Here is a 13,211-nt window from a genome sequence, read left to right on the forward strand (position 1 = left end):
CTGTACATTGTATTCCCGCATCTCTCCATCCTTGAGCCCCATCCTGAGCCTGTCTCCCGCACTCTTGGAAATGTCTGGTCTTACTCAAGTGGGAAACTCGCCCGTTTAGAAACATCTAACCGAACATCTGGCTCTAGCTATTGATTTTGATTAATGCGTAAACGTGCGCACGTACGTTCCCACAATTACATACAATTGTATGTAGAGCATATATGCATATATAAGCACACGTATGCACACCAAATGCAAAGCGCGTGTAGTGACCTCCATGTGATACACCGCCTTTACCTTTGGACTCAAACCACCTTGACTGCACTTCACCCACCAATTCAACCCAACTCAACCCCCGGACCTGGGAACTAGTTGGCAAATAACAACCCACCTTCAGCACCAAAACCCTTCCTTGGTCCTGCATGAGCTCGGGGCTTGCCTTCAGCACAGACCAGACCCTAGAGCAAGCTGACTGCTGTGAAGGGTTTTACTCCCTGTACCTTGTCATTCAAGGGGACCAGGAAAGTGTTTTCGGCTACTTCAGTTCTCAGAAACAAAAAAACCCCACCATTCGGTTCTGGAAAACAGGGCATACACAAAAGAGCTGATGGTGCATTCACTGCCAGCAAGCAACATGGTCATCCCAAATGCATGCCATTAGACCTCTGTAAGCTTCCCCCCACCCCCCTCCCCCCCCCTCCCCTCCCTTCACATTTTGTACATAACACACAGGTAAAAATTACTAGCTCTGAAGCACTGCAAAATTGTCAATCCTTAGTACTGGAAGCTAAACACACATCCAGAAAGTTCATGGTCAAGAGAAAGCTGAAGCTCTGCCCGTCAACAGAACCAACCGCTACCGCTTGAGTATGCCACAGGGATTTGGGAGATAGGTGGACATACAGAGATGAAGAGGCTAAAATTGCTGAAATGCACAAAGACATTTTTATTTCATCTGCCCACAAGCAAAAGTTCCCCCCCAAACATTCAGGGAACGATTTTGTAAAAGATGGGAGTTAATTCACCCACGTATTGCTGCCACCTAAAATGAAACACAGGGGCCAAGAGGACCAGAAGCATATGCCTAGTGATTTGGGGCTTAAGATGTCTCTAAAAAAATTAAAAAAGCAAACCAACCTTTTATGTTCAGAAACATGCAAACCTCCTCTCAAAACATGAACTATTCATAGCTCCTGAAAATCTTGGCCAAACCCCTTCAAACCTCCCTTTAAAACGTGAGACAGATTCAGTCAACTCATGGTAAACTCTCAGGAGATAAGACCACCCGATATTTACTTTAAAAACTGGCCCATGCTAAACAACAAAACCAAACCTAGAATGTCATAACACAACAAATCTACCTACCTACAGCTTTGGATATTTTCCTCTATTAACCTCTATATTTTTTCAAACAGGAGATTATTCTCTAATAAAACCATTCAAACCAACCTTCTTTCTGCCGCTTAGAATTTAAGATGTCAAAACTCATTGCAGAACCTTTTTAATTGGGGGTAGTTTAGTGTTTTTCTACCTTGAAAATAACTTTAACGTGGAGGTGGGTTTTTTTTTGTTTTGTTTGGTTTTTTTGCTAGGCAGCAAACACAAGAACATCCAAAACTGGTTTTCTACGCAATAAATTTTACCCACAAATCACCAAGAATGGAAGGAGATGTTGAACTGAGGATCCAAGACTAATAGCCAGAGATCTCATGTACGCATCCCTGTAGCAGCCACTGGAGGGGGAAATGTAGATGCCGGATGATGAGATGGGAATGAGCAAGTTGTCTCCTATCCAGCCAAACTGCCCCAACGTTTGGTCCCCAACGCTGTCCTCCTTTACCTTGAGTCCCTCCAGCCACCGTGACCATTTGTTCCCTGTTAAGGTGCAAACGCAGCTCCCCGAGACGTTTGGAAAAGGCCCCTTCGGGACCCCCTTGTGAAATCTGTGCTTGTCTCCACTATTACTACTTTACACTAGAAACTACAAATTACTTCATTTTTCCCGATCTCCATACAAATATAAAAGATGAAGCTATCCAAACCCCAACAATCTAATTATACTACATTACAGTGCCAGAGATCATTTCTAATCCCATATCTGTATTCCCACCTCTACTCCTCTCCCTACGTTACTCAGCTTCCTCTGGCCAGGGGAAATCTCCAAGTGCAGCTATAGCTTTTTTTGCCTAACACACATAATTTAAGGAAACGGGGAAAAGATGGCAAATTAAACAATATTAATGTTTACACAGTTATTATAGACTATGCCCAAATGCTTAAAAAATCCTCTCTACTTTCCTGGAGCTCGCCCAGCTTTCTGAGCAGCACCTAGCCCAGAATATATCAAGATTCTCCAAAACCAGCTTTTCTTCTGCCCCCTTTTAGCAATGAAATTGGAAATCTGGTAATGAGAGCCCTTGGCCAAATCTCTGCACTGTCAGGACCCTGAATTTTCCCAAGCTTAGATCTTCTTTCTTCATGAACAGCGAGGAGAAGTAAATCCCCCTCAACTCCTGGAATATCAAGGGTCAGATCCCAGGTCTGACGCATCCGACTCGTCCCCACCATTCAACAACAGCAGTTAGCTTAAAATAAATAGAAGGAAGTGCTGATGTTAATAGCAAAGGCCGACTTGCTTCTAGTGTTTTAGTTATCATGGATAAAGTGCAACAGTAGGGGGATTTAAAACTATCTGGTGTGATGAAAAGGGTTAAATGAGGGACAAAGAAAATCACAGCCGCAGACTCCATTTTTGGAGAAAACAGCTTTAGCTAACATGTTTCTGCTGGGATTTCTTATTGACTGGATCTCAATTTGTTTTTAATTTGCTCATAACATGCTCAAAGGGCATAAACAGCCTGGCAAGTGGGTTCCATAAAAGCAACGAGAGGGGCTAAACGCGAGATGAAGAACAGAAAACGGATGGGTTAACAGAGCGAAAGCAAGGGGAACGATTCCTGCAGGTTTTCCAAGTGTCAGTATATATTGCCTGTTCCTGCACCGGGATGGCTTCAAGAACATTCTTTGCAAAGTGCAAACACATCCCCTGAAAAGCACGCAGAGCCCGGAAACCTCGGCTCACAACGCCAAGCCCTGCTGGGCTCTAGCCATTAAAGAACATCCTCCATCCTCACTCTCAGCCGTGGTGGGAAGGGGCTTCCCCGGCTCTGCCTCACCATGCCAGAAGGGGGATGGAGTCTATGCTAGCCCCACTTCCGTGCTCAGGAGGTGCCACGCAACTTCTCACAGCCATCCTATCAAACCCACGTGAAAAGGGTATGCTGTAATTCCGCACCCTAAGAGGCTAGGACCCTCGGGGTCTGTTCTCCTGCGGCTGGAGCATCACCAGCTCTAGTGCCAGAGAAGGTCTCTCCTGACTTGGAGAGACGGCGCCGGGTGACCTCCTCTCTTTCAAAGGGATCGCCACTGTGTGCACGACCCGGTATCCTCCCCGCAGACTCCCGAACACTTGGGGGAATTCATCACATAGTCTATGCCACTTCAACATAGGTACCGCCAACGCTTACGTCTCCAAGGGAAAAAAGCACTACGTTTAGGTTAAAAGCAATTGTGTTACAGCCTAATTAAAGTATGAGGTTATTAGTTGGCAAACCCGGATATATAATTTTTCCTATAATACAGTGGAGTTTCCTCCCCTAAAAACATTCTGTAGTTTTTTTCAATGTTCACCTTCAGAAAATTTTTTATGAAAGGAGTGTATATTTCTTCTACCCGAAATCTGCATGACAGCCTGGTTGCCCTTGTTTCTCAAACATCACTCTCAGCTTTATAAGAGGAAGGTGGCCCAAAGAGGGCATTCAATTATGTACAGAAAATATTTTCAATTAGGGAAAAAAAAAAAAAAAAAAGCTCGTAAATGGAATACACATTGAGAACTTAACGGTGGCAAACGTGCCTACCACATATTTGAAACAGTGGACTTAGTTTTCGGATAAAAATGCCCTTGACGCTCCCAGGGGAACAGCAGGCAGCTATAGCACCTCCGGGACCACGAGCCGCGATTCCTGAATCCCTGCTGTGTCCTGCTCCCCTCCCCCGCCCCGGGTAGGGGTGCAAAGCTTGTAAGCACCAAGACAGAGTGGGCTTCACAGCATCCCCTTCAGCTGCACGTGAGATGGGTTGTCCCGTTGCGGAAGGACCACCCGTCAGTACCAAAGATCAGGGAGCTGCACGGGAATGATGGAGAAATAGCAATTCTAAACAGACACCCTTCCTCGACTTAAAAAAATAAAACAAAATAAAATAAAATTTAAAATTATCCCAGTACGAAGAGAATCAGCTGTAGCCTTACTCTGACGCAGCCAGCTTAGGCTGGTTGAAGAAAGATTCCCTCCCCCCCACATAGTCAAAGGTCTATACAGTAACAAAGTACAAAACAAGAACACCACTGAATAGGAAAAGCTGGTCAATATTCTCGCGCTTCCACCTTGAGGCTCACTTTCCTTCCACAATTTGATGATTTTACATCAAAACCATAATTTTCCGATTTTTTTTTTCCTTAAGATAATCAGATTCTGTTCTTTTTCCTTCACGTTTTGTCCACATAGAGTTTTCTTTAGCAATGGCTACGCTCCTGCCATTTGTGTGCCAAATGAAATCCAGAGCCCCAAGGAAGAGCACCACCGAAGGCTTGGGAAATACGTACGAGCAGGTATATTTGCAAATTACTATGCTGTGTGCACCTCACTGCCTTCACATAATTGCTCCTTTGCCATTGAATTCAGTTGAGTTTTCAACTTGCTCCGTGATATACCCTTCCCCTGCTTCACACTGCCATATGCCACTTAAAAAAAAAAAAAAAAAAAATTCACTTTTCCGCCTGCCAAAAACCGTACAAGCCTGCGTCCCTGCGCCAGAATCCTATCGCCTTGAAAACAGGAGAAGCTGGGATCTGCCCGGTAATACCAAAATAATCAAATCGAGTATTAAAACTTGGAATTCAAATGAACTGTCCAGGCTACTTTCACAAGCCATTTTTCTTCCCGAAAGCAGCCAAGTTGGGAGTCAAGCGCAGCCATGTCCTGCCCGCCACGGTGAAGGCTATCAATTCTGAACTTAATCAAATCTGATCTTCCCCCAGCCAGGCTAGGGCTTTTTGTCTTGGCTTGTGAAAGCTTTGTGTCTTCTGGAGTAAAATATATTTACAGCGCTGAGAAACAGCCTCTTTTGCCTTTCTAAAAGGTCTTGTACATTTTTTTTTTTTTCCGTGCCAAACGTGCCACAATCTCCTTCTGATATGTTCCTCAAAGGCTTGTGATGGAAACAAGAGTTCACTGCTGGGAATATTTTCAGCATACAATGATCTGTAACCCACAGATCCTAACTAGTTGCACATTATTTAGTTCACATCCGTTATAGTTTATAAATTAACAGAGATGTCATTTTCTGTACAAAAAAAAAAAAAATATCGATGCATATTTACGTTTTTTTTTTATTCAAATAGATTTTACATACATATAATCTAGAGACACAATACAAAAATCTGTATAAGTTAGGCAATGCATCACAGGAGTGACCAAAAACTCAACACATTTACCTTGGCAAAATGACAGAATCTATTTCTGCTGGCTGAAAAAAATATTAGCCTTTAATGCATTTATTAATTTCACTAAACCTACTTGAAATGTTTTTCCTTAGCGGTATTCATTATTCCTTTTTGTGTTTCATAGTTACTCTTATTTATTTTTTCCATTTTGTTTTTACACCAAGGAGACTGCAGTCAAATAACACTCAGCAACTCATTTCCTCTCTTTGGACTGAAAAATTAAACAGATACTAAATTATGACAGTGAATTTAGAAAGGAGGGCTCCAAGGGGTTGAAAGAACATGTCTGAGATAATATGATGCTTCTAAGAATATTGCAATCACATCCAAGCAATCACCGAAGCGTGCCATGTAACTACCTCCTCAGCTAATATGCTTTTTTCTCCGTGATGACTAATCATGTTCTATTAAACAGCGGTAATGCTGGAAGAACTCAACTATACAAGTGTAATGAAGCCAGTATTCTCCCCGGACAGATTAGCTACAACTGATTTGACACATACCATCATAGGAGCTTCAAACCTGACAAACTCTGTGCTTGCTTCTGATTTATGCCGTCAAGCTCTTCAGAGAAGAGAATGAAATCCAGGCGTCGCGTTTGGTAGAGGTGAAATGTACTGATGTGCTTAACTGTCAGTTACGGAAAGTCACCATCTCTCCTTCCTTCTTCTCTCGCTCGCCTCTCCCTCCGCCCCTTCCCTCCGCACTCGGGGAGCCTGTGTCCCCCCCGCCGGGGACGACCGCTCTCCCATGGTCCTGGTGCCACGCGCGGCGTGTCCTGCTCAACCCACGCGCTCTCGCCCGCTTGTTTCCATCACTCGAGAGCTGTCACTCAAACAACTGCTTTCCCTGCAGCCCCTTTTGCTCCTTCTCATCCCCTTGTGCCGTTTCCGGATGGGACAGGGATGTACCAAAGGGAAAAGGGAAAAGGAGAGTTACCAGACTCACAGAGCAGAACTGTGATGGGGATGGAGGAATATGAGGCTGCGGATGTAATTCAGGTCAGCGAATACATGAGTGAGCTCCTCAGATGATGGTGGGCATTCTTCCGCTGCTGTTGTTCCGGTTATTGTTCTTCCTGGACAAGTTTGGAGTGGCCATGAGGACGAAGCGCTCATCGGGGCAGCCATACTGGAGGAGAACGTCAATGCACTCCTGGCTGGAGGCCTGCCGGGCGTAGGCCAATGCTGTGTTTCCATGGGCATCACGTGCCATCACGTCGACGCCATACTATGGAAAGAAGAGATGTGTTGTTGGAAGCTGCGGTGCCAACAGAGCATTAAACTGGAGGGAGCAGACTGGGGACAGACTGGTTTGAATGTGACTGAGGATGGGGAGAGGGAGAAGAGAGCAGGCAGGACACCAGCCTGACAACATGAGCAGTACCGAGTCACATGGGCTCCTCTGTACAAGAGGGACATTGAAGTGCTGGAGCGTGTCCAGAGGAGAGCTACGAGGCTCGTGAGGGGTCTGGAGACCAGGTCACATGAGGAGAGGCTGGGGGAGCTGGGCATGTTTAGCTTGGAGAAGAGGAGGCTGAGGGGAGACCTCATTGTCCTCTACAAATTCCTGAAAGGAGGGTGTAGAGAGGTGGGTGTTGGCCTCTTCTCCCAGGTGAATAATGACAGGACCAGAGGAAATGGTCTGAAGTTGGGGCAGGGGAGGTTTAGATTAGATATTAGGAAGAATTACTTTACTGAAAGAATGGTCAGGCACTGGAACAGCCTGCCCAGGGAGGTGGCTGAGTCACCATCCCTAGAGGTATTTAAGAAACGTCTAGATGTGGCACTTCAGGGCATGCTCTAGTGGCAGAGATCGTAGGTTGTTTGTTTGTGTTTTTTTTTTTTTTTTGATGTGTGTATGGTTGGACTCGATGATCAAAACGGTCCTTTCCAACCATGAAGATTCTATGATTCTATGACATATGTAAATGTTTCTACAGGGAGAGGCTCATGTGTGGAACAGAATTTGCCATGTCGGTGTTTCAAACAGGTGCTAGGGAAACCTCTCCTTCCTCATTTCCTACGCTCTCCTTTACTTTCCGTCGAGTAGGAGCAGACAGGTAGAAATACACTTTTTTATCACATTGCTCTTTTGAGAGCATGCAATGAGGAACATCTAGACTTGGGACACCAGCAAAGGCTTTGTGGAACTCGCAAGTAGGAGGTTTGGGACATCCTGCTGAAGGACACAGCCAAGCGAAAGCCAACCCACTCAGCCCCCTTGCCTGGGCACCAAGTACTTACCCAAATCAAGAGCTGCACTAATACCACATTTCCTTTCCTGCATGCCAAGTGGAGGGCAGTACGCCCATCACCGTCTCCGCAGGTCTCGTTCACCTCTTCCCGGGTCCCGTGGGCAAGGAGCAGGATGACTGTCCGCAAGTCCTCCTCAGCTGTAGCCCTCAGTAGATGCTGGCCCAGAGAAAGCTCCAGGCACTGCAACGGGGCAAGGAAGAGCTTCTGCTCGTATTTCGCACGTATCCAGCGCTCTTTTTCTTCCCTAGAGAAGTCAAAGGAGATAATGTCACACTGACATGGTTTCACAGCCTCTAAATGGCGGCATTTTGGCTATCAGTGTGCTAACAAACAGCGGTTAACCAAAAAGAAAATTATTCTCCCTTCAAATTTTTGGCAAGAAAGACCCCGTAGAAACAGTTCATCCAAACCTTATCTTTGCAGTGATATTTGCGTCACCCGTCTCATCATTACCGAGCCTTATTATTGCAATGTCTGAGATCCCCCACGGCAGACGCCGTGAGCGTGGAGTCGTAAGATCACAACAGCCAGGAGGTCTTAAACCCCCCTGGACTTCCCCGAGGGCTGGCAGGAGGTCAGTGCAAGAGCCTTCACCATTGTGAAGACCGAAGACAAATCAGGCAGCCTGGTTCCACGTTAGGGTTAAGGTGGGCTGCAAAATACATCACAGAAAATGCACCAAATTTCTGTATCTAAGACCAAAAGTGACCAAACACCTGGGCTTCCATTTTCAGGTGGGAGCCTTGCTTGCAGGGGTGCCTTTTCCTTCTGCAAGCGGAGCAAGGCTTCCAATGCGAAAGGCATATGGACGGTTCCTCTGTTTGTTTTTCCAAAACACAAACCACCAAAACAATACTTTGAAGCGCCATTTCCTCCTGATACGTCAAAGAACTATCAAAAGCTTCCTGGATGCTATTAGGTTACGGGATAACAAGGACTACAAACAAGTCTCTCAACTCTCCATTAAAAAAATTACCATACAATTATGTGATCTAAGAGATCTAGCCCTAGACAAAGTCCCATTTAGAGGTACCTCAGGTGATCTGTCCAGCCTGTGAAAACCATATACATCACCTAAGCCAGGCGACTCGTTACTGGTGACAGATCTTCTCCCCTGGAGTACAAAAGGCAAAGCTCTGTTTACGCCTTTCAGCCCTGTTTACACTACTCCCAGTAATCTAGTGTCAGGTTAGCCCTAATCTGTTTTTAAATACTTATGTAAACAGATCCTTCCAACAGCAAATCTGGATTAGTTTTGCATCATTTCCTGGTACATGTGGAGTGACCTTGCTTTGACCTCCCTGGATGCTTTCAGGCCCGGCTTCCCAAAGCATCCGCTTCTCTGCCCCACCGCAATCTACCTTACAAACAGGTCCACCAAGGCTTTTTTTTTTTTTCCTTTTTTTTTTTTTTCCCCCTCCCCAGAGAAAAAAAGTGCAAACAGAAAATTAACACAAAGAGCGCTTCCTTTAAATCAAACCTCTGAATGACTCTGGCGAGCTAAAAGACACACCAAAAAGCCCCACATTTGGGGAGACGCAAATTAACCTTTGATGGCAGGATCTGATAAACAGAGTATCATTTCATGTATTCCAGATGGAGAGGAGGAAGAAAAAGACTTCTGATACTACTGCATCTTTAATTCGTGGTTTTTGCATTTGTATTTTTTTAAGGTAAAAAAAAAAGAAACCAAAACCAGTGCCATGAGGAGGATAAAGTAACACATATGCAATTATTTACAATAAAATGGGCATTCTTGTCACACTGCAACAGTTCCTAGCTCCAGTATCCATCTAGAGTACCTTCAAGAAATTTTAGCAAACATTTAATGTTTTTCAAACGCTTATAGAGGTATTGAGAGTATAACCAATATATCCAGTACGTGTTTAAAACGTGGCAGACTGAAAAATGAAGTGATTCAACCTGCGCTGTTTTACAACAGTGGCACCCATCAGGGCTTAGGGAATTTATTTCTCATACGCCCATACGTCCTAAAGGCAAAATACACCTCAGACACATAACTAATAACATTTTTTTAGACTAGTCAAGAGTCTGCAAATGAATTTCCCCTTTCCCCCAGACCATCTTTTGAGCGATAGTAGCTTTTGGCTCCCATCAGAGCAGTGGTTGCTGCAAACACTGTCACTTAAGCAGAAGTGCCTTTCTGTTTAGAAATCCACCTGGTTTACACAAGTCTCCTCCCACTCCTAATTAATCTCAAACCTTAATAATAATAAAATGGTATGTAGCAAAACAGAGATGGTAAGCGCCAAGTTCAGGCGGTGGCTTTCAGAGCTTTAGGCTGCCGGTTTACAAATTCATCAGCATGAATTTCCCATGTGGCACGGGAGCAGCACAAAGGCAGGTCAGACTAGGCAAGGCCGCAAGAGAGCGGGATAGACACTAACGACCCAGTCCTGCTCGGGTTTATCCTACTGTCTCAAAGGGCTGAGAAAAGAACAGAAAACCCCTTTGAAAAATAAATCTAACAGGAAGGGGAACACACTGCATCGGTGATGGAGAGGATGCAAATGGACATAGAATCATAGAATGGTTCGGGTTGGAAGGGACCTTAAAGATCACCTAGTTCCACCCCCCTGCCCTGGGCAGGGACACCTCCCACCAGACCAGGTTGCTCCAAGCCCCGTCCAACCTGGCCTTGAACCCCTCCAGGGATGGGGCAGCCACAGCTTCTCTGGGCAACCTGGGCCAGGGGCTCACCACCCTCACAGCAAAGAACTTCTTCCTGAGATCTAATCTAAATCTACCCTCCTTCAGTTTGAAACCGTTACCCCTCGTCCTATTGCTACACTCCCTGACAAAGAGTCCCTCCCATCGGGTCCCCATAAGGTCCTTCCTGAAAGCACTCTCTTGCAGTATGATCAGGTAACCCGTAAATGCTCGGCATTAATGCTGACGGTATGCTCTGGCCAGGAATCATCCCTTCACCGGAGGAGATCTGCTGGAGAGCCGGGCAGCAGATAAGATGTTGTGTCCCTCAGGAGACGCTCAGCGGCACGGCTGGCCAGAGCAGGGCCCTGCAGCCAGCAGCAGGCTGTGCCACTGGGCTACGTTCACCTAAAAATCCAACCTTCGCACGTGGTTATTTTACCTCACTTCAGTTTCCCTTTCCAGAAAGCCTGCCTGATTTTTCTTGACCGCGCAAGGCACCAAATGACTTGATTCATTAAGGCCCAATTCTACCTTTGGAATCACATTAACAGTCGTGGTGGGAACAGAGCAAACGCTTTATACAAAAATAAATGTGTTTTAAAAGCCTCAGACATTTGGGGGCAGCACGTCACTGACATCGACTATCAAATGAAATTTAGATCTTATTCAGCTGTACAAACTGGGCACAAGAAAGATACGTCGTTCGCATTTTCTGGCAGAAAACAAAACTTTATCACGGAGGTAGGAGGAAAAGCGTGCTCGCCCATGTCTCACAGACAGCCACAATGTAGAGGGACTGTTTTTGAACGAGCACCTAGAAAGCCAACGTCCATGGACATCCTCCCTCCACCTCCAGCACAAACCACTTCATTTTGAATGGGAAGCCCCGTGAGCTCCGCCGCTCACATTCATCTTAGAAATCCCGACAACAAGACATAAATACTGTAATTGTTGCTCTGATGCCCCAATTTCACTTCTGGGATCCACAGCTTGTCTTGCTTGAGGTTTCATTTCCCCCAAGGAAGGCCAGTCCAAGAGCAGAGTTGTCAGCAGTAGATCACTTAACCTCATTGCCGTTCCCTGGAGGACCACTGTTCACATCCCCTGTTAGCTAATGAGCTAAAAAATGAATTATTGGAGCGGTCAGCAATAAGCAGGAAGAGGAGGCACAGTGTTTCATTTCAGCCAGCGCTGACATACCTTTAAATAAATCAACTGAATAAGAGTACGAGGAAATGTGAGGGAGAGCAACTAATCAGGAGAAAGACGCTGAACCAATCCCTAAAAATAAAGGAAATGTACATCGGCTAGTAAATATTTCCCTTGTTTGCTTCCCTTAGCTGTAATCCTGGTAACTTCCACTCTAAATGACCCCCTCACCACCAGAGACTTTCAAGACAAGCTAAAACAAGACTCTTTTACTGAACTTTTAAAATCCAGCAGAGTCCTTTTCTCAGGACCAGATTAAAGCGAGTGTTAAAGGAGAGGCTACATCATCATGTGCTCATACAGTCCCGTACGATACGGTCTTTTTAAAAGCTGGGTAGACATAGCGCTTAGAGATATGGTTTAGTGATCGTTTTTGTCAGAGTTACATTGATGGTTGGACTCGGTGATCTGAAAGGTCCCTTCCAACCTCGGCGATTCTATGATTCTATACCTAATGCTGGAGAATGTGTGAGCTGCCTCTTCCTCAGATCTACTAAAATGACTTCTCTCTTCTTCAGTGACCATGCTAGCTGCTATTTTTTCAATGCATGTGCATAATGGACTAATAGATTATAAAGAAACTTAAGAGTTTCTTTATAATCCTAAATAAAATTGAGAGAAAGTAAAAAATAGAGGTATAAGATCAGACTTTCTTTGAGCCTCTTATCTCTGAAGCTGTGCATTCAAAGCCAGACTGCTGATCCAAACTTCACACAAACAATACATACACATATATTTAGCCCTTATACAAGGGCCAAATACAACGGAGTAAGACGGCAAAATACCCTGTGGTACCAGGAGAGGAATAAGCCACTAAGCCTTGGCCAAAAAATACCACCAAGCTCTTTGCTCTTGCAGGAGTCTCCATCACTAGTGAACTCTAAGCACACACACTGGTGTGAATAACAAAATCTCTGCCACGGCAGTGGTACCCTACGTAGGTAAAAGGTTATTAGAAACAGATGAAAATTTCAGTTCTCAGTTTATTTTGATCTAATTAGGTGCTTGCTTCTCAAGATAATGTCCAATTATTTAAATTACTCTGCCAGCCACATCACATTGTTATTATCTGGAAACATAAATACCGGGCACTGTAAGGGGGGAGGGCTAACTAGGTAGCATGACAGAATATAAAAAGCACATTTGCTTAGAGCACGGCTTCGCTCCAGGAGCTACACTGCGTTCTCCACTTGAGGGTTTGCACCAGAGATGCTCATTTAGGAGCCCATGTCCTACAGAGCTCAGCCCCGTAGAGTGCATCGTGTGGCTCTCCCACCTCGGTTAAACGTGTGGGGTTTTACACTGGACAAATCCAAGCAGGAACCACGTCCCGCTGGTATCGACTCTCCATCCTACCCCTCCTCGACTCTCCATCCTACTCCTCCTCGCTCCTGCCCACCCTGCCTTCAATTTCCTTTGCCTCTCACATATACTTGGCAGAGAGGCATGCAAGGCAAACACGAAAAGGATATGCAGGGTGGAAATAAAAGCCATGTTCACACGGCGACTCAGAA

General features: G+C 45.2%; 1 protein-coding gene across 5 annotated transcripts in view; it reads right to left on the reverse strand.

Annotated features, from left to right (window-relative positions):
* Positions 1-701: 701 nt before the first annotated feature.
* Positions 702-13,211, reverse strand: part of AGAP1 (ArfGAP with GTPase domain, ankyrin repeat and PH domain 1) — a 380,161-nt gene continuing 367,651 nt past the window's right edge. For all 5 annotated transcript variants that reach the window (XM_054209386.1, XM_054209385.1, XM_054209383.1 and 2 more), the window contains 2 exons: positions 7,804-8,059; positions 702-6,787 (listed from right to left, as the gene is read on the reverse strand). In XM_054209386.1, coding sequence (XP_054065361.1) covers positions 6,584-6,787; positions 7,804-8,059 — 460 coding nt within the window. In that variant the 3' untranslated portion in view covers positions 702-6,583. The remainder of the gene's footprint in view (positions 6,788-7,803; positions 8,060-13,211) is intronic.

This window comes from Rissa tridactyla, chromosome 7 (genome assembly GCF_028500815.1).
Source record: "Rissa tridactyla isolate bRisTri1 chromosome 7, bRisTri1.patW.cur.20221130, whole genome shotgun sequence".
Lineage (NCBI taxonomy): Eukaryota > Metazoa > Chordata > Aves > Charadriiformes > Laridae > Rissa > Rissa tridactyla.